The sequence below is a fragment of the Haliotis rubra genome, unplaced genomic scaffold, assembly GCF_003918875.1.
Source record: "Haliotis rubra isolate DU_JTF1 unplaced genomic scaffold, ASM391887v1 Scf605, whole genome shotgun sequence".
Lineage (NCBI taxonomy): Eukaryota > Metazoa > Mollusca > Gastropoda > Lepetellida > Haliotidae > Haliotis > Haliotis rubra.
This window is the reverse complement of record NW_025767308.1, coordinates 384,882-408,161: the sequence shown is the minus strand read 5'-3', so window position 1 is coordinate 408,161 and position 23,280 is coordinate 384,882. Positions and strand designations below refer to the sequence as shown.

At 41.0% G+C, this 23,280-nt stretch overlaps 1 protein-coding gene across 1 annotated transcript; it reads left to right on the top strand.

Moving 5' to 3' along the window:
* The first annotated feature begins 863 nt into the window (after nucleotides 1–863).
* LOC124255670 (amiloride-sensitive amine oxidase [copper-containing]-like) lies at nucleotides 864–3,326 on the top strand. The gene has a single exon (XM_046689567.1). The coding sequence runs from the start codon at nucleotides 864–866 to the stop codon at nucleotides 3,324–3,326; it is 2,463 nt and encodes an 820-aa protein (XP_046545523.1).
* Nucleotides 3,327–23,280: the final 19,954 nt, after the last annotated feature.

Sequence of the window (23,280 nt, the reverse complement as noted above, 5' to 3'; positions counted from 1 at the left end):
TTCTTGAAAATGTCCCATAATAATGTAGATAAGTCAGTTGAACCAACTAAAATGTGCTATCTTTGAGTTGTATTTTGGAAGCAATTATTCAACTAAAATACGAAACATTTTTTTAAAAATTTCATAACAATATTAACGAAAGGTTCACGTCCATAAAGGACCACTCATAATATATATGTGTGTGTGTGTGTGTGTGTGTTTTTGATGATTTAAAGGGGTAACCCATTTTGTTCTGGGTATTTAAGGTGTAACCAAATACTAGGGGGCCAGTAACTTTGTACATAGAAACATTAAAACATTATGCTTATACATTATGGGAAGGAAGGGTTCATTGATTTTGTACATGACATGCAGGGGTCACTTGCTTTATACATCTTAGGGGAAGGCATTCGCATTGTACATGCTTCTCCATAAAAACCATCACCCCACACCGAAGCCATAAATTATTAACGGCCCCTAAATTCTACCATTTCAAATAGTCACATACTGATGTTATAAGACGTCCTCCGGTATTTACAGATAAAAATACTGATGAAAAAATACGCGAGCATGTTCTTGAGGATGTTTTTGTTATATTGGACCCGTGAAGATCCGGGTTAGAATGCATCTTCAGTACGCCATACTTGTCGTAAAGGGCGACTAACGGGATCGGGGGGTCAAGCTCGCTGACTTTGTTATCACATGTCATCGTATCCCAATTGCGTAGATCGATGCTCATATTCTTTATCACTGGATTGTCTGGTCCATACTCGATTATTTACAGACCGCCGCCAGATAGCTGGAATATTGCTGAGTGCGGTGTAAAACTAAACTCACTCATTTCTTATATAATTGTTTCTCTTTCCTACATTAGATTCCCCAAGATGACGGCAAACAACACGTATAGTGTTGAAAGGGGAGCTAAGGATTCAACAGATTCCACAACATTCAAGAGCACACTGTGCCACCAAGTATCAGGAGTAATTATTTTCGCCATTGGCTTGGGAATTGGAGTCATTATTGGCGTATATGCAATCAAGCCAACAGATGGTGATCAATGCCTCAATGGTGTGGCCTCTGTTGCCCCGGCGGTGGTAACAACTCCAAGACCTGTGGTTCAACCTGCAACAAACAAAACATCCATTCCATCGTGCCCTGCAGATAAAAGTCCCACCCGATCCAGTAAATCAGAAGACAAGGGGATGTTTGAATTATTGTCTAAAGACGAAATGAACGCAGTTAAGAATTTTCTTAAGGCTCAAGGCCATGTCTCAATAACTGAAGGGACTCCTACTCTGAAGGATAGCTATATTTATGGAATGTCTCTCTACGCTCCATATAAATCACAGGCCTTGAACCACCTCGACAAAGGAGGTCCAAATCCAGGCAGATACGCAGATGTCCATGTTCACAGAGGCAATAGAGCTGTCCCAGACTTGATGGAGTACAGGGTCGGACCTCTTGGCGGTGCTATGACAGCTCAGGCTATGTACAGAGATGGAGAACTGCCTTACAATAGTCGACCAAGAGATGGCATTGAGTGGGATGGAATCACTGCGACGGTGTCTCTTGCTATGGCCACTTTACGTCCATTGCTGCAAGAAAGTTTCGACGGAGCCTTCTATCCCAATGGAGGATTGGTCTTTCATCCACAAGCTCCACCAAGCCTTCAAGCAAATGAGAGAGGAACAAGGTTTGTGATGGCCTTTATTGTAGATGGAACGGCGCGAGGACGTGATCTGAACTTCTTACCCCTCACCGGAACAGTTCACAACCCAGGAGTGAATACCAATACCTGGTACGCCCACAGTCTGTACTATTTAGACCAAGGACCTTTTCCCACAGCCGAAGCTCTTCTGTCTGCCTACAACAACGGAACACTCAGGAAAGTTGCACTGCCAAGAGGTTACCGCCAAACGCTGTTCTCAACTACTTATCCTAAACAAAACAATGACAAACACAGGGAGTCCTCCGACAAAGCCCCACCCAGGTCCTATTATCCCTCTGGTCAACGTTATTCAATCCACGACCACGCAGTGAAATGGATGGACTGGGAATTCGTTGTTGGTAGTAGCCAGTTTCGCGGTCCCAGTGTCTATGACGTTAAATTCAAGGGTGAAAGGATTGTATATGAGAATTCGCTCAACGATGTAACATTAGCTTACGCATCTGACGTGACCTCTGGAGCAAATACCATCTATATGGATGCCACTTTCGGTGTCGGAGAGTTCCAGAGTCTCATACCCGGTGTGGACTGTCCTCATCACGCCACCCTCTTAGATGCTGCTTGGTTTGACAGCTACAGTCAGTCGCCTATTTCAGCTAATGCAATTTGTGTATTTGAAACAGCTGGTGAGCATTCACTGTGGAGAAGAAAGGACAAATTTGCTGCAGGAATGGCAAACAATTTTCTGGTGGTCAGGACTGCATTGCCTGTTGGGAACTATGACTATACTATTGACTTTCTTTTTTTCCTTGATGGTAGCCTCAAAACAGATGCATCTGCTTCTGGGTATCTGCAGTCCAGCTTCTGGGACCCGGAAAACCCCCGTGCTGGACAGGACAAAGCAATTGATGCATTTGGCTACCGAGTTGGAGATTATGTTCACGGTGCTATTCATGATCATACGTTTGGCTTCAAGGTTGATATGGACATACTGGGAACAGAAAACAGCTTTGACATCATTAAATGGAAAGCTGGAGATGTAGCTACAGCCCTGAAGACACAAGCAAATGTCACTGAGAAGCCTTCGTATTTCCTTTATAACGAAACACGTTATGTGGAATGGGAAACCCTTGCAACGGAAGCTGGTCTGAAGATCGACTTAAACCATCCTGAATTCTGGACAGTGATGAGTGAAAATAAGAACAAGTGGGGAGTGAAAAGGGGGTATAGAATTGCACCCGAAACCTTGGCTGCACAGGTTCTTACTGACCAACATCCCAGTATGAAAGCAACATCGTACACAAAGTACCACTGCGTTGTAACCAAACAGGATGATGCTGAAAGGTTTCTTACTGGAACCTACGACCTTAACCGGTTGGCTGATCCGATGGTATCCATTGACAACTACATCAACAATGAACCAATCGTCAAAACAGATCTGGTCACATGGGTTGTAGTTGGCTTTTTACACATACCAACATCAGAAGATGTTCCGATGACAATTGGGCCAACGACAGGCCATGGAAACCATGGAACTATTTTGACAGAACGTCAACATTCGATATGCCTCAGTACATGGACACCAAGGATCGATCGTTCACGCAGCGCCCCCCTGAATCGGAACCCTGTGTTGAGCAGAAAGCAAAAGACTGTTACTTTTGTGAATAACTGTTTTATCTAAATCGTTTCGTCTGGTAACACATTCGACTGGCTGGTCTCATTGAATAACGGCCTTGAGTAATCATTAATATTACCCTAATATTAACTAGTTCACGTAACTCTAATTATTAACATATCATAACTTTGAGCAGTCGCAAACCTTAAATGTTGTTCAGTGTGAATTGGTTACTTCTTTTGAATAAAATATATTTTTACAAAATTGTATGTGGAAATTCGAATTCAGTTGAAAGTAAAACAATGCTCTGCCGCTGCCGGTTGGGTCCATGCGGTAATGGAATATGCCGGGTGCAGTTTATTATATTTGGTTGCTGTGACATAGTCACAAGTTAATATATGGAGGTCACACCCAATAACTGGAGGTCACACATATGTGGAGGTCACGTACGATATCTGAGTCAACACTATGTATCTGGAGGCGACACTAAGTATTCAAATGGTCAGTCAACAGGTACTAATATGGCCACACCCTATATCTCGATGTTCGACTTAATATCTCCATGGTCATCAGGTACTAACCGGAGGCCTCACCCTATATCTCGATGTTCGACTTGATATCTCCATGTTCACCAGGTACTAACGGGAGGCCAAACCCTATATCTCGATGTTCGACTTAATATCTCCATGGTCATCAGGTACTAACCGGAGGCCAAACCCTATATCGCGATGTTCGCCTTAATATCTCCATGGTCACCAGGTACTAACGGGAAGCCAAAATCTATATCTCGATGTTCGACTTAATATATCTATGGTCACTAGGTACTTACCGGAGGCCACATCCTATATCTCGATGTTCGGCTTAATATCTTCATGGTCAGCGCGTACTAACTAGAGGCCACACAATATATGTCGATGTTCGACTTAATATTTCCATGGTCACCAAGTACTAACCAGAGGCCACATCTTATATCTCGATGTTCGACTTAATATATTCGTGGTCACCGGGTCTAACCAGAGGCCACACCCTATATCTAGACGTTCGACTTAGTATCTCCACAGTCGACAGGTACTACGTTCAGGCCACATCCAATATCTCCAAATTAGACTTAATATCTCCACAGTCTCCAGGTACTACGTTCAGGCCACACCCAATATCTCCAAATTAGACTTAATATCTCCATAGTCGACAGGTACTACGTTCAGGCCACACCCAATATCTCCAAATTAGACTTAATATCTCCATAGTCGCCAGCTACTACGTTCAGGCCACAACCAATATCTCCAAATTAAACTTAATATTCCCATAGTCTCCAGGTACTACGTTCAGGCCACACCCAATATCTCCAAATTAGACTTAATATCTCCACAGTCGGCAGGTACTACGTTCAGGCCACACCCATTATCTACAAATTAGACTTAATATCTCCACAGTCGCCAGGTTCTACGTTCAGGCCACATACAATATCTCCAAATTAGACTTAATATCTCCATAGTCGCCATGTACTACGTTCAGGCCAAATCCAATATCTCCAAATTAAACTTAATATTCCCATAGTCTCCAGGTACTACGTTCAGGCCACATCCAATATCTCCAAATTAGACTTAATATCTCCATAGTCGCCATGTACTACGTTCAGGCCAAATCCAATATCTCCAAATTAAACTTAATATTCCCATAGTCTCCAGGTACTACGTTCAGGCCACACCCAATATCTCCAAATTAAACTTAATATCTCCATAGTCGCCAGGTACTACGTTCAGGCCAAATCCAATATCTCCAAATTAAACTTAATATTCCCCATAGTCGCCAGGTACTACGTTCAGGCCACAACCAATATCTCCAAATTAAACTTAATATCTCCATAGTCGCCAGGTACTACGTTCAGGCCACATACAATATCTCCAAATTAAACTTAATATCTCCATAGTCGCCATGTACTACGTTCAGGCCACATCCAATATCTCCAAATTAAACTTAATATCTCCATAGTCGCCAGGTACTACGTTCAGGCCACATACAATATCTCCAAATTAAACTTAATATTCCATAGTCGGCAGGTACTACGTTCAGGCCACATCCAATATCTCCAAATTAAACTTAATATCTCCATAGTCGGCAGGTACTACGTTCAGGCCACATCCAATATCTCCAAATTAAACTTAATATCTCCATAGTCGCCATGTACTACGTTCAGGCCACATACAATATCTCCAAATTAAACTTAATATCTCCATAGTCGCCAGGTACTACGTTCAGGCCACATCCAATATCTCCAAATTAAACTTAATATCTCCATAGTCGCCATGTACTACGTTCAGGCCACATACAATATCTCCATATTAAACTTAATATTCCCATAGTCGGCAGGTACTACGTTCAGGCCACATCCAATATCTCCAAATTAAACTTAATATCTCCATAGTCGCCATGTACTACGTTCAGGCCAAATCCAATATCTCCAAATTAAACTTAATATTCCCATAGTCTCCAGGTACTACGTTCAGGCCACACCCAATATCTCCAAATTAAACTTAATATCTCCATAGTCGCCAGGTACTACGTTCAGGCCACACCCATTATCTACAAATTAGACTTAATATCTCCACAGTCGCCAGGTTCTACGTTCAGGCCACATACAATATCTCCAAATTAGACTTAATATCTCCATAGTCGCCATGTACTACGTTCAGGCCAAATCCAATATCTCCAAATTAAACTTAATATTCCCATAGTCTCCAGGTACTACGTTCAGGCCACATCCAATATCTCCAAATTAGACTTAATATCTCCATAGTCGCCATGTACTACGTTCAGGCCAAATCCAATATCTCCAAATTAAACTTAATATTCCCATAGTCTCCAGGTACTACGTTCAGGCCACACCCAATATCTCCAAATTAAACTTAATATCTCCATAGTCGCCATGTACTACGTTCAGGCCAAATCCAATATCTCCAAATTAAACTTAATATTCCCATAGTCGCCAGGTACTACGTTCAGGCCACATACAATATCTCCAAATTAAACTTAATATCTCCATAGTCGCCAGGTACTACGTTCAGGCCAAATCCAATATCTCCAAATTAAACTTAATATTCCCATAGTCGCCAGGTACTACGTTCAGGCCACAACCAATATCTCCAAATTAAACTTAATATCTCCATAGTCGCCAGGTACTACGTTCAGGCCACATACAATATCTCCAAATTAAACTTAATATCTCCATAGTCGCCATGTACTACGTTCAGGCCACATCCAATATCTCCAAATTAAACTTAATATCTCCATAGTCGGCAGGTACTACGTTCAGGCCACATACAATATCTCCAAATTAAACTTAATATTCCCATAGTCGGCAGGTACTACGTTCAGGCCACATCCAATATCTCCAAATTAAACTTAATATCTCCATAGTCGGCAGGTACTACGTTCAGGCCACATCCAATATCTCCAAATTAAACTTAATATCTCCATAGTCGCCATGTACTACGTTCAGGCCACATACAATATCTCCAAATTAAACTTAATATCTCCATAGTCGCCAGGTACTACGTTCAGGCCACATCCAATATCTCCAAATTAAACTTAATATCTCCATAGTCGCCATGTACTACGTTCAGGCCACATACAATATCTCCAAATTAAACTTAATATTCCCATAGTCGGCAGGTACTACGTTCAGGCCACATCCAATATCTCCAAATTAAACTTAATATCTCCATAGTCGCCATGTACTACGTTCAGGCCAAATCCAATATCTCCAAATTAAACTTAATATTCCAATAGTCTCCAGGTACTACGTTCAGGCCACACCCAATATCTCCAAATTAAACTTAATATCTCCATAGTCGCCAGGTACTACGTTCAGGCCACACCCATTATCTACAAATTAGACTTAATATCTCCACAGTCGCCAGGTTCTACGTTCAGGCCACATACAATATCTCCAAATTAGACTTAATATCTCCATAGTCGCCATGTACTACGTTCAGGCCAAATCCAATATCTCCAAATTAAACTTAATATTCCCATAGTCTCCAGGTACTACGTTCAGGCCACATACAATATCTCCAAATTAGACTTAATATCTCCATAGTCGCCATGTACTACGTTCAGGCCAAATCCAATATCTCCAAATTAAACTTAATATTCCCATAGTCTCCAGGTACTACGTTCAGGCCACACCCAATATCTCCAAATTAAACTTAATATCTCCATAGTCGCCAGGTACTACGTTCAGGCCAAATCCAATATCTCCAAATTAAACTTAATATTCCCATAGTCGCCAGGTACTACGTTCAGGCCACAACCAATATCTCCAAATTAAACTTAATATCTCCATAGTCGCCAGGTACTACGTTCAGGCCACATACAATATCTCCAAATTAAACTTAATATTCCCATAGTCGGCAGGTACTACGTTCAGGCCACATCCAATATCTCCAAATTAAACTTAATATCTCCATAGTCGCCATGTACTACGTTCAGGCCACATACAATATCTCCAAATTAAACTTAATATCTCCATAGTCGCCATGTACTACGTTCAGGCCACATCCAATATCTCCAAATTAAACTTAATATCTCCATAGTCGCCATGTACTACGTTCAGGCCACATACAATATCTCCAAATTAAACTTAATATTCCCATAGTCGGCAGGTACTACGTTCAGGCCACATACAATATCTCCAAATTAAACTTAATATCTCCATAGTCGGCAGGTACTACGTTCAGGCCACATCCAATATCTCCAAATTAAACTTAATATCTCCATAGTCGCCATGTACTACGTTCAGGCCACATACAATATCTCCAAATTAAACTTAATATTCCCATAGTCGGCAGGTACTACGTTCAGGCCACATCCAATATCTCCAAATTAAACTTAATATCTCCATAGTCGCCAGGTACTACGTTCAGGCCACTTCCAATATCTCCAAGTTAAACTTAATATCTCCATAGTCGCCAGGTACTACGTTCAGGCCACATACAATATCTCCAAATTAGACATAATGCCTTTCAGGGTCACCGGGTACTGTCTTCAGGCCACACCTAATATCTCGAGGTTAGACAATATCTCCATGGTCACCGGGTACTGTCTTGAGGCCACACTCTATTTCTCGAGGATGGACTTAATATCTCAATAGTCACCAAGTACTGTCTTGAGGCCTTACCGTACGTCTCGAGGTTTAAGTCTTGAGGCCACACCCTATATCTCAGGTTAGACTTAATATATCCATGGTCACCATGTACCAACCAGAGGCCACACCCTACATCTCGAGGTTACACTTAATAACTTCATGGTCACCAGCTACTATTTTGAGGCCACACTTTTGTCTTGAGTACGCATATATTATGTCAGTGGCCGCTCTCAATATCAGGAGGACGATCTTATCTATGGTAAACATAACATATGGAGACCACCCACCTTATCAGGAAGACAACGTTACATCTCTATGGTTGTCAGTTAATATGTGGAGACCACACTGAATATCTGGGGGCCACATTTAATATATCTATGGTTGTCAGTTAATATGTTGAGACCACACTGAATATCTGGGGGCCACATTTAATATATCTATGGTTGTCAGTTAATATGTGGAGACCACACTGAATATCTGGGGGCCACATTTAATATATCTATGGTTGTCAGTTAATATGTGGAGACCACACTGAATATCTATGGTTGAGGCCACATTTAATATATCTATGGTTGTCAGTTAATATGTTGAGACCACACTGAATATCTGGGGGCCACATTTAATATATCTATGGTTGTCAGTTAATATGTGGAGACCACACTGAATATCTGGGGGCCACATTTAATATATCTATGGTTGTCAGTTAATATGTGGAGACCACACTGAATATCTGGAGGCCACATTTAATATATCTATGGTTGTGGAGACCGCTCTCACTGTCAAAGGCAAATTTAACATCTCTGTTGTTGACAGATACCATTTGGAGACCACACTCAATATGTTCAGCACACCCGTAATATCTCAGTGGAGGAAGTGGAAAGTTGAATGTGGAACTTTATTATCTCATTTGCCGCCAGCAACAACACGCACAATCACAGTGTTTGATGTGTGATTCAGGTAACGGGATCATGTTCAGAAAGAATGTAAACCTTTGGAAAAACAACTGAGAGATATTTACAATTCTTAAGGTGTATATACGCACTAATTCATATGACACAAAGAATTTCTCTTATACAACAACACAAGAGATCATGTTACCATACAAAACACGATTGATGTCACGTTAAGTGGTATAAAAAAGACAAACTCATGGTCAGGTGTGCTTCTGTGGTATTCAGTGACAATTGGAATGCTTTTGGATTGTCTCGCATCCAGGTTTAAACTGCTGCTTGAAATAGTTGAATATTTGAATGTAATAGTAACATTTGTCTTACGTTTTCCACGTTATAAAGCAATAATCAATTTGTTAAAAACAGTAATGTATTTGAAACGGATAACAACTTTTCTTTACGTCAGCAAAGGATACTTATTCTCCTTTGTGATAAAGGAGGGGGTGGTGAGTGAGTGGGTTTTACGCCGCACTCAGCAATGTTCCAGCTATATGGCGGCGGTCTGTAAATAATCGAGTCTGGACCAGACAATCCAGTGACCAACACCATGAGCATCGATATGCGCAATTGGGAACCGATGACATGTGTCAACCAGTCAGCGAGCCTGACCACCCGATCCCGTAAGTCACCTCTTATGACAGGCAGGAGGTGGTGGGGTGGAAGACGTAGCTAAAATGTCGTTACAAGAGAAAGAATGAGTGAGTGAGTTTAATCTTAGGCCGCTTTTAGAAATATTTCAGCAATATTACGGCTGGGGACACAGAAAATGGGCTTCTCACATTGCAGCCATGTGTTGAAACGAACACGGTCGTCGGCGTGACGGGCGAACGCTGTAACCACAACACTACCTCAAGTTTCATTTTTTTCATGCTGTCAAATTTTGGAGGCATACCAACGACTAAAGTTACCATGTAATAATGTGGGTATTTATATAGCGCTAGATCCAGGTACTATACCCGCTCATGGCGCTACAATACTATAGGAGAAAAGAAAATAGGTAAAACTATTTACAGAGAGACAATTGAACATAGAAAGTCTAGCAATAGGCAAGTGGGTTTTTAGAGACGGTTTAAATGTGTCCAAAGATTCAGCATTCTTGATGTGAGTGGGCAAGTTGTTCCAGAGACTGGCGGCTGCGTGTTGTAATGATCTTTTCCCATAGGATGAGAGTCGAACTTTAGGAATGACAAGTAGCTGGTGATTCTGGGATCGTAATTGTCAGGTTTGAATGTACTGACACAAAAGACTGGAGAGGTATTCAGGTGTTTGTCCATGTAGAGCTTTGAAAGTGGTACAAAGAATCTCAACAGTCACGTCCTATGTATAGCATGGGTTTCTGAAGGGATTTTCGGGATCTGATAATAATTTTGTATTGAAAGTATTAAATAGTTCAATAAAGGACTAATCTATGATTACACACTATGGAGTCCCCCACCGTGATATTGCTGAAACATTGTAAAACTAAACTCACTCACTCACAGACGCTAAGGATACCAAAATGCGTTTAGAGAGTGGATGGTTGAGTTAGTGATATTAAGAGTTAAAATGTTGGTTATGTCCAGAAGGTTCCGGATCAATAGATAACTAGATGTTCAGAGTAAACCAGGTCACCGAACACCTAATGCCCTAACCACGGATGCGAACTATTAAACACTCTAGTTTCAAACTCGAAAGCTTTATATAATAACTAGCCGGTCGAATAATTTCGGTCATGCGTAAACGTCCTGCCTCATTGCGCATTGTCAGTTGTTTCCCCGGCTATCCTCGACATTTTCGACATGGTTAACTTGGATATTCACAATGGGAATCTACAGGTAGTTCATTCATTCATGCACGTCACTATTGAGATGACAAACATTTGGATACCTCACGTGAGACATATTTTACCAGTAATTGCAGTATTGTTGCGATAATCTGATATCAGTGGAATTCGAAACCACAGCAACCGAGTAGATCCGGGTTAGAATTGGTCTTCAGTAATGCATGCTTGTAAGAGGCGACTAACGCGATTGAGTGGTCAGGCTCGCTGACTTGGTTGACACATCGTATCCCAATTGAGTAGATCGATCCTCATGCTGTTGATCACTGGATTGTCTGGTCCAGACTCGATATATAGAATTTTAAGTCGCCGGAGATTTTCCTCCGTCAGGTAAGCGAACATTGGCATGGCATTTTCACAATTCAGTATATAGGACTTTTCAGGCCATCTTGTCGCTTTTGCACATTTAAGTAGAGTGTATTTTAGATGGTCATGGTCGGGTTCGGTTCGTTCCCCAAAGGCAAGTCCCATCTCCAGTATAGTTGGCATCATTACCGGAGGAACGCTGACTGGGCTGCGGAAGTGAACGAAACAAATCCTCTTGGCTGTCGGGGGGAGTGAGTGAGTATAGTTTTACGCCGTTTTTAGCAATGGTCCAGCAATATCACGTCGGAGACACCTGAAATGTGCTTCACACTTGTGCCTATGTGGGGAATCGAACCCGGGTCTTCGGCGTGACGAGCGGACAATTTAACCATTACGCTACCCCACCGCCCCCCTAAGTTGGTGACGTACGTTCAGAGAATATAATTCCCCTATCAAGGCCCACCAAGGACAGGCGTACATCATCAGGCCCCTATTAGTATAATTATTCGTTCAGCACAATTGAGTTTGTGTCATTACTTCTATCTAGTCGACACTTCTGGTGTAAGCTGGTATGCCGATGGTCTGACCCACACACATGGTCTGGTCGGATGTGTCAGATTACAGTCAGCTAAAATATGCTTTTGTTAAAAGAGACCACAGTTGACGGGATACGTTTTGACGTCAAACATGTCGGCTCAATTTCCAGAAAGCAGTCTTGTGATATTTATATCCAAAGCCGCATTACTTGTATGACTGTTAACAATAACATAACAAGTATCACAACTGATGCCTGATTTGATAATGCCCCAGTAAAGCCAAATAACAATGGTATAAGCAATGGATATCATGAACACGAGACCTAAAACGTCAACGGAGCGATCTAAGAAGGTAGCGAAGCGATAACTTTTCAAGTTTCATCGGTATGACCCCTTCCAGACTCAGGGACAAAACGGATCTGCAATTGTCAACATATCACGATAAAGGCATACCTTTCCAAAAAAATTAAACGCACAGGTGTATTGGCCACAATGAGCCCGCAAAACTGCACTGCACCATCTCGCCATAGACTGAATAAGTCTTTGAATTGGACCTTGTGGAATTTTGGCCCATTCCTCTTGCAATGCCTGTGACTGCTGATCTAACGTCTTGGGCGCCGGTTGACGTATACGTACGCGTCCGCCGATGTCATCCAACAAATCCTCGATGGGGTTGTGGTCGGGCGATTTGGAATATTGTTCCCATGTGGGGAGGGTCGGTGGGGTAGCCTTGTGGTTAAGGCGTTCGCTCGTCATGCTGAAGACCCGGGTTCCATTCCCCAGATGGGCGCAATGTGTGAAGTTAATTTCTGGTGTGCCCCGCCGTGATATTGCTGGAATATTGCTAAAAGCGGCGTAAAACAAAACGAACTCACTCCAATGTGGGGAATCGAACCCCAGTCTACAGCGAGCGAACGATTTAACCCTTAAGCTACCCCACGAAAAATGAAGGAACAAAGCAAAAGCACACATACGCTACCGTAATGATGAACATTTTGTTTTTACTTTATATTTTTCTATCATCCCATAATCCCCACTCCCTTAACCGTTGGCGTTTAGAAGCGGTCTTGTGTTCTAGTGGTCAAAGCGTTCTCTTGTCACGCCGAAGACCGGGTCGATTCCCCACATTGGTACAATGTATAATTATATGAAGCCCATTTATGATGTCCCCCGTCATGATATTCCTAGAATGATGCTAAATGCGGCATAAGACTAAACTCACTCACTCATTCACCTAGCGTTAATGAAATCATGACCATGAGAAGACGCAACTTCCAAACGAGTTCACCTCCCTCGAAATCGTTCAGCCTCTGAAGATGTAAAATTCGGATAGACGCAAAGAACCCCATTTTCCATTTTGAATTGAAAAGGCGTTTCCTCTGCTTCTTTAGGTTGCAACAGGGTGTTATGTGGTTCAAGGACAGTAAGATGAAAACATGTTCTCCTTCTGCCTTGTTTCAAAGCATGGATTAACACACTGAAGAGATTTTTTCATGTACAATATGTCCACCCGGTATAGAATGTGGAGTGGTGTGGTACCATCCGCAAAAAATTCCCAGGATATGTTATTATTTAACGAGATACATACTTCAACCTGTGTTTGATAAATCCCTTGATATCGTAGTCACTGTGACATTCCAAAGTGTGGTCAGTCGTATAGAGATTGACCCTATGTCCAGATGAACACCTATTCACACGAAATGTGCACCATTTGTAATTTTACATGTCTCCCCATTACAAAAACAACTTTTAACTGATTTCACCTGTTTATTTCATGTTAATATTAGACGACAGGCTTGGTAGGTATCCGAGACAAAGAAATTGTTAATGATCTGTTATTCATGTGTGTGACTCAGGGTAAAGATCAAAATCACCAAAATGTGCATATTTCAAAGTAAATATTCATCTTGTGTGAACAACACAGATTACATTTTCAACATAAGGTATTGTCCCTTTCGTCCATACCCAGAACATATCTTCATATAGTTTAATATTTTTGAATCTAAGTTTAATATGATGTCTCCAGCAAAGTGTAATCCACGTTACCCCATGAAAATGACAGTATAATTATTTCAAACATTATATCTATTCTATAGATAGCATGCCCTATTTACAGGTTTATGTCGGGACAATACAATATCAATCTCATAGGCTCATAGCCACTACATTTCAGCCGATTTCTCACCATAATGCCTAACAGGTTTAAAGTTTTTTAATAATATAATCTACGTGAAAACCATAAAATAAAAACTGTACACCCAGTGCCACCAAAAGGGTTTTAAAACAAACGGACATATTCAGTAGAAATAACTAAGTGAGGCAGATGCTCTTCCTTTACACTTTAAACGTTTGGTGGGGGCTGAATGACATCTCTGTAATCTACGTTATGTAATCTACGTGACCTCATTTCCAAAGGAGCATCATTTATTCGCGGTATGCACACACTAATTACGTATCTTTGGCACTGACCGTCCACTGGCTCCAGAAGTAATGTTGGCACAGTCATTCAAGCGCCCGAAGTACATGGCATGACGGACATTTCGTTTAGTGGCGTGACTGAAATGTGCCCGATTGTCCAGTGACACTTTACAGTTCATTACACGCTATCAGGGTTACACAGGTAAGATAGGTTTATGGCTCTAAAGTTATGACATGAACTCTTCTAAACATTAAATGATTCTTTACTTTTAATTGGCTTATCATTGCTGCTATTCTACATCAAACTAAACAGGTAACGTGATTATAGTTGTCACTGTACTTCTGTACTGTCTGTACGTTTATATTATGAATAAAATGAAGAAACGGTTTATCACCTTTGTATCATTCAATGTAAATCTGTGTAATAGTATAGCAACATTTCACCAGTGTTTTTATACGTTTCTGTAAAGTAATGTTACGGTAACGTAGATCACAAGATTGGTATTCAGTTTGTGTAATGGCCAAGTTTTGTTGCTTATCACAATATAATACAGATAAAAAATATGTGCAATATATTTCCAGTTGCACGTCGTTATAAAAACGTATGTATAGTACGTTTGATGATCATTTATGCAAATTTACCCAATCATGGTTCCCAATCATGATTGGTGATCTGCATTTTCTCCTTGACATCTGACTTTTGATAGTTTTAATTTCGTGAACAATGATGACTTTCTAACAATGACTTATCATGTAGAAAAGAAAGATCTGTAATTATTATCAGTTCCAGTTATCAGTTGACGCACATTTCGACCCGAGAAGGTCCGGATTAGAATATTAATCTTCAGTAACCCAAGCTTGTCGTAAGAGGCGACTAACGGGAATGGGTGGTCAGGCTCGCTGACTTGGTTGACCACATGTCATCGGTTCCCAATTGCGCAGATCGATGCTCATGCTGTTGATCACTGGATTGTCTGGTCCAGACTCGATTATTTACAAACCGCCGCCATATAGCTGGAATATTGCTGTGTGCGGCGTTAATTAACAAACAAACCAACTTGGATAGGACAGTGACCAACTGTTTCTTCACAAATTTCCTTATGACTTTGTACGTTGTATTCCATTCTATTTTACTAAAGTGTAGGCCAGAGACTGACTGACTGACTGAATTTAGTTTTACGCCGCTTTTAGCAATATTCCAGCAATATCACGGCGGGGGACACCAGAAATGGGCTTAACACATTATGTAGGCCAGAGAAGTAAGATGGTTATATAGAGTGAGTGGTACAAACACGTTTACGTTTATACAGTGCATGGTGTACAAACATAGCAACATTCTGTAGAAGCTGGACATTTTCAGTTGACACTGATAAGTATTCAGAAAGTGTAAATTGTGGGACAGGACGTACACGGAGATGGGATTTAACGCCACTATATCCATCTAAAACTCTGTATGCCGATACACTTGTCTTGCTATTGGCCGCATTTGTCAGATATTTCTTCACCGTGTTCAGGGTTCTTCCCGGGAAAGTTGGTCGAGTCACAGACTCACTTTAAAAGTGTGCCCTATTCCCATAAGACGAACCATCCTAAATATGCATGAAAATACATTTCTGTCATGTAGAAATCGTACATCAATCACTGTAGCTCTACCATTTGAAGTGAACTAGGAATTCTGTGCTGATGCCGTCAGCAGTTTCTGTGTCTTCAAAGGGGAACGCATTGAAGTTCTTATGTGAATTATCACTCTTTGAAATGTGACGTTCACAACTGCTAATGCCATTCAAAACATTCACAATAGAGGAGATTATGGAGAGCTGATTTTACCAGTTTTGGGAACTCGCTGTTTACTGGTGGTGCCATGACAGATTTAAACAATTCCATCTAGGAAGTCGGATACCTCACATGACGTTTGTGCCGACTGATACCTCACATGACATGAAGATTTGTTTCACCAATGCAAGAAAGATGCAACAATAAATTACAAATTTGTGTAGAGTGACAACTTTATTAACACAATTTGTTCGATATTGTGTCAACGCAAACACACGCATTTTAGGCTTTAGAAGATACGTGGTCTGTCCAACTAAAATATTACACAAATTTTTGACAGACGCAGGTGTCTAATAGTCGTGTTCTTAGAGAATCGTGGCCGTAACGAATGATATGACCGAGTCCATGGCGACTCATTCCCCAATAGAGGCTATGTACATTCTTATCCACACCACTGGGGTTGTGTGTGTGAGGGTGTGTGTGTGTGAGGGTGTGAGGGTGTGTGAGTGTGTGTTGTGAGTGTGTGAGAGTGTGTGTGAGTGAGTGAGTGAGTGTGTGTGTGTGTGTGTGTGTGTGTGTGTGTGTGTGTGTGTGTGCATTACTCTGTTATCTCACTAAATTTCAAGGCCGGCGGTTGAGAGAAGATCATTTTTCCAAATTGTGAATATAACCTTGGCTTATTTTTGTTTAGATTTGTCTCACTTGCTGCTTGTCGAGTACGACTTGCTATAGACTGTTTGCAGTGAAATCGTACCGATGAATTTCACTTTAAACATAAAAGTAAATCGAATAAAGTGAAATTAAGCTTGCGAATCCTTATATTTTACCTTGCCAATTGAACATTTAACCCTCAGAATTTTATTCAACTTATGATAAAAGTTGTTTAACAAACGATCATACATTCAAATCGCTATTATTGGTTTGTATTACAACGGGGTACCTGTATCCGTGGACACACGATAACATGGCTGACCGCACAGGATACTTGGGTAAAATTTTACCCTTTATTAAAAATACATACTCGAAAAGGTTGCCATTAGATAGCACACTATACAAAGTGTTATGCAGAATGAAAGAACAAAAGAGTGAATGGGTGAGTGAGTTGAGTTTTACGCCGCACTCAGCAATATTCCAGCTATATGGCGGCGGTCTGTAAATAATCGAGTCTGGACCAGACAATCCAGTGATCAACAACATGAACATCGGTCTACGCAATTGGGATACGATGACATGTGTCAACCAAGTCAGAGAGCCAGACCACCTGATCCCTTTAGTCACCTCTTGCGCCAAGCATGGGTTGCTGAAGATCAATTCTAACCCGGATCTTCACGGGTAGAGTGGGTGAGTGAGTAATTAATGAGTGAGAGAGAGGGTGGGTAAGTTGAGTGAGTGAGAGGGTGAATGGGTAGGTGGAGTTCGAGTGAGTGAGTGAGTGGGTGGGTGGGTGGTCTGGTGAGTGAGTGAGTTTGTATTGCCCTGTGAAACTAGGTATTCTATTATGCAAGTGTTGTACAATAAAGTTGTTTTGTTGTTTTAAAATAGAAGCGACGAAACCCTCCCCACACTCATAGGAAATTTCTGCTGAATTCCTAATATATCATGAGTATGTATTTGTTTAAGTAGAATTCGTTTGTATACAGATTTCTTGGTTAAACGTATTGGCAGAGTTTATAAACCGACAATTAACACAGGAGAAAAAACACACATTGCTGAGTGATATATATGAATAAATGGACTGACTGACTGACTGAGTTTGGTTTTACGCCGCTTTTAGCAATATTCCAGCAACATCACGGCGGGGGACACCAGAAATGGGCTTCACACATTGTACCCATGTGGGGATTCGAACCCGGGTCTTCGGTGTGACAAACCAACGCTTTAACCATTAGGCTACCCCACCGCCCCTGAATAAATGGAAGGGTGGATAATGGACGAGCAAATACATATTCCTAAATGGATGGAAGGGCAGGGGTGTTTATAGATGTTGCTTGCCATGTCCTTGCTAAAAGGAGTCCGGTAATCACTGAATCGCTCATAAAATATCTTCTTTTGAAAGTTGCAGCGGATGGACGAAGACGTCGTATTCGTGAGTGTGTTGAATCCTGTTCAGCTTCAGACGAAGCATGCGCGTTAAGAAAATAGCATATAATTTCTTAACTACAATAAAGGGTTTTGAACATAACTTACAGCTTTTGGTATTTAGCACCAATACATAATCAAAATGTTTCACAGCTTTAATCTCCACCTCAACGAGTTCAAATTCTAAGAACATGAATATACACCAAAATAACTTGCGCTCACGCTGTTGATCACTGGATTGTCTGATCCAGACTGGATATTTTACAGACCGCCGCCATATAGCTGGAATATTGCTGAGTGCGGCGTAAAACTAAACACACTAACTCACTCACTCTAAATAAACAGACTGATAACAATACTGATTATTATAATTATTTGTCCCATATTAGTAGTTACCCAAATGAATCGTTAGTTTCGTGTTACCCAGACTCAATTATATACAGAGTACCGTAAAATAACCAGGCGCTTGCTGAGTAACCTTAAACAAACACAAACAAGATAACGTTATGTCATATGTTACAGATTTAGGGTAATTGTAAAATAGCTATTTCGCGTTCAGAACCATAAGCTTATCCTGTGGATTACGTTTTCCTGTAGCCTTTCGGAATAAGCCTTTCGGAATAAGCCGCACACGACAATAGTGCGAGAAACAGGGATCGCGAGATTTGCCAAAGGGAAGTGATGGGTAAAGGGAAGCAACTCTTTCGGCACTGTGACCCAATCTCACTCGGGAGCAGGACATGACATTCAACCGTGCGACTTGTCATGACTCACTAACTACCCTCTGCCGCCATATAGCTGGAATATTGATGTGTGCGGAGTTAAACAGTGTGTACATTATGAACTTGTGTACATTATGAACGAATGAACTAGTGTAAATTATGAACGAATGAACAGTGTGTAAATTATGAACGAATGAACTTGTGCAAATTGCCATTATTTTATTTTTGTTAATTAATGTGAACTTGTGTTTATGAAGTAAATTATGAACTATATGTATTGCCATTACATGAAAACTTAGCTACATGCTTGGCTATTACCATGCCATTACCATTTTATTAATGTTATGGGGGTATTATGTTTCCATGCTATATGTGTCAGTAAATAATGTATAACCTTTTTTTCTAAACTTTTTTCTGTTCGGTCCATATGACTAGGAATAAGGCCCTTGTGAATTTTTGTCACGGCCCATTTGACTTTCACCTCGGCCCTTTTGACTTTTTCCATCGGCCCTTTTGACTTGGCACTTCTCGGCCCTTTGTCCTTCGGCCCATTTGACTAGTTCCCGGTTATAATCCATGACCATTCAGCTTATAAGACAAGTCGATTTCATAAACATTTACTACTTGGAAATATCCAAATCTTACGAAGTTTGGGACTGACTCTCTACCGGGATCGACTGTCTATCGGGGAAATGGTAGTTGATCACGACCAACTTCCGGTTGAGCATAGATAGGGCTTACCCCTGTGTAACTACCAACCTACCAACCTAATTAACTGACTTGCGAATCGCTCGCACTAACGATCTACAATGTGCGAGAGAATAACTTGATATAACTGAGTAACTACCTACCTACCAACCTAATTAACTGACTTGCAAATCGCTCACACTAACGATCTACAATGTGCGAGAGAATAACTTGAAGTTACTAAGTAACTTACTACCGTGCGAGAGAATCACTTGATATAACTGAGTAATCAACCAACTAACTAACATGCAAATCTTTTGCAAAATATAACTAACCAACGCGAGACAGAGAATTACAGATATAACAGACTGACTGTCAAAAAATGCGAGAGATTCACTGGACATTATATCAGTTGCAATTTTCCGCTTTCATACAGTTTTTGTCTAAGGTGAGGTGAGGTGAGGTGAGGTGCTTGAGAATATTTCGCTCATATGACGACATGCATGCCTGTGTATGTGCGGCTGCTTGTACTAGCCCAGACTTAAGCTGGTTTTATAGTGCTAGCCCACTGAGATACCATGCGGCAGTGAAGCATGAATACCCCACTCAGACACATTATACTGACTCCGAGCCGACCAGTCCTTGTTGTACCAATTAATGCCGAGCGCCAGGCAGGGACCAACAAGTACAATATTTTTACGTATTTTGGTATGACGCGGTCGGGGATCGAACCCGCGACCTTCCGCTCTCCGGGCGGATGCTCTAACCACTACACCACGGAGGCGTTTTTTTTGTCTAAGGAAATACATTATAACTATTTGATGGAGGGTGGATGGGAAGCTTAAATAAATTATTAGTCTTTAAATTGACAGCTAGAGAAAATATATTTTTATAAGATGTAAGGTGAACACCATAAAAATAAGGGCCAAAACATAACTATCAAATACATCACCATCGAATATTTATTTCGTGTTTAGCCACAATTCTTTTACCCTGCAGATTATGTAACATGTCTAATATAAACACTTTCTTATCAAATTTATTGTATATACATGCAACACTGGCTTCTTGTACATTTTATACTCATTGATGTTTCTTGTTTGTTACAACTCACCTGACGAAGGGGCAGGAAATAGCCCAGAAACGTTGGGACATACAATAAAGAAGAAGCTGTCACCCAAAATATTTGCGCGTTTTACTCCTGGTCTTTTTTTTTGGACAATTTAAAATTCCGCTGTATTAACTCACTGAGACTTTTGATATTTACACGCAGAAGTGGGTGTGCCCATGTAACATTTATTTATGTCTGTCTTGTTTTGAATACCGACTCTTATGTTATAGCGATCTCTTAGTAAGTTTCTTTGAAGTTCGTGACACGCATTGGTATTCAGAGTAAGAATTCAGGTCCCCAGCGGGTGTATCCAAAGAACATATTTTAAGTCTGTCATGCATGGAATACCAATGCTTATATTATAGCAGTCTCTCAGTTCGTCCTACTTAGTAAGTTAATGATGGTGTTCTTTGTAAGAATTCAGACCACCAGCACCCTGTCTCTGTCGTAAAATGCGAATAGACAATGCTCACGGTCGATTTTAAAATCTTGTCAACCCAGGCGAACCCGTCGTGATCAAATTAACGCGTGTTAACTGATATACTTTATACATCCCTTGAACTTGATTGGCCACTGGACTTCTTAGAGAAACGTAACGTCATTCTTAAATCTTGGGACGATAGGATAGCGTCGTGGTAAAACGCGTTGGTTCCCGCCGAAGACCCGGTTCAATACCCAACATGTGTACAATGTGTCAAGTCCATTTCTCCAGTCCCCAGCCTTGATACTGCTGGAATATTGCTAAAAGCGTAGTAAAACCGCACTCACTCACTACCTCCATATTGAAATCAGGGTACCATTCATAACTTGATATATGTGAGAAACTATCAGTAAATATATAGCTAACGTGATGCCTCAGCGGCTTGAATTTAATACACGATGATGGACGAATACGAACCTAAAGACATAATCACCACCCTGATATCAGGGTGTGGGACTCGCAATTTTGCCAGGTATTACCTGATTAAATGACATACCATGGATTACTTTTAAACTTAAGTGACTTATAGATTTGATAGAAGTTTGCGATCACTACTGATTTCGACCTTTTAAGGCCGCTGGAACTGACAATCAGAAGAGTGAGTGAGTGAGTTTAGTTTTATACTACCCCCAGCTATATGGAGGCGGTCTGTAAATAATGGAGTCTAAACCAGACAGTCCAGTGATCAACACCATGAGCATCGATCTACGCAGTTGGTATACGATGACATGTGTCAACCAAGTCAGCGAGCGTGACCACCCGATCCCGTTAGTCGCCCCTTACGACAAGCATGGGTTGTTGAAGACCAATTCTAACCGGATCTTCACGGGTTCGCAATCAAAAGACATCAAAGTTAGCCGCTAGCTCTCGTTACGTTTCGTCTTTCATAAGTGGCCACATCTGCTGAATACATACACGCCCGTGGACATTTGATTCACCGCAGACAATTGAGTTATCATAGTCTTAGATGTTGCTTAGACGTAGATCTTTGATATTTATTATTTTACGCTGATTGATAATTGATGGACACTGGTAATTCTGGAATCACGTTTCTGCCAGATGTGAAAATATGAAAACTGATACATGTTTTGTTCAAGGGAGAAGTAAAATATACACGTACTGAGTAAATATAGGAATACTGTTCGTCGAAGTTTCTTTTCTGACAACCTCGCCGGAAACTTTGGGTTTTGCACCGAGTGACTTCATACTATCTAGGGCCGCAGCTACGTTGGCATATGATCCACCAAGCATTACACATTTAGTCGCTTCCGACAAAAACAGGTTGCCACAGTCCGTACCGAAATCCAGGACATACAGACCCTTCACAAAAGTTAAAAAAAGCTTATCAGATTGCCATTGATAATCTGAATGATTAACAATATTAACAGAATTAACACAAAGCTGCAATTAGAAGGCATTGTTGCAACGCGTAGCCTTTCATACCCTCAAAGGAGGATGTTTGCTATTGCCGTAAAATCGTATACAATACGATAAGACGTTTACAAATGCGAAAATACTTTTCACAGATGATGCAAATTTCATTGCCTTCTGAGGAGAAATGGCTTTCAAGTGGCTAAAATAGTTTCGTTTATAATGCGCCTGGTTTGGAACGTACATGCAGGATTCTGGCACGCCCGGGGGGAAACATATTTTCGGGGACGGTGAGGTAGCCGAGTGGTTAAAGTGTTCGCTCGTCACGTCAATGTTCCGGGTTTGATTCCCTACATGGGTACCATGTGTGATGTGCATTTCTGGTGATATTGCTAAAAGCGGCGTAAAACTAAACTCACTCACTTACCATATTTTTGGATAAAGATTAGCGATTTGTACCTGCATAATAATTGCAGGGCCGGCGAACATGGGAATTCCCAAACAGATAATTATGTTCAGATCCCTACTTTAGGCACTGGTGTTTTATGGGAAAGAACGACGTTTACAGCTTTTTCGCGGTATCTAGTCAAATCTGAGGACATTTTCCGGAAGGAATTATTC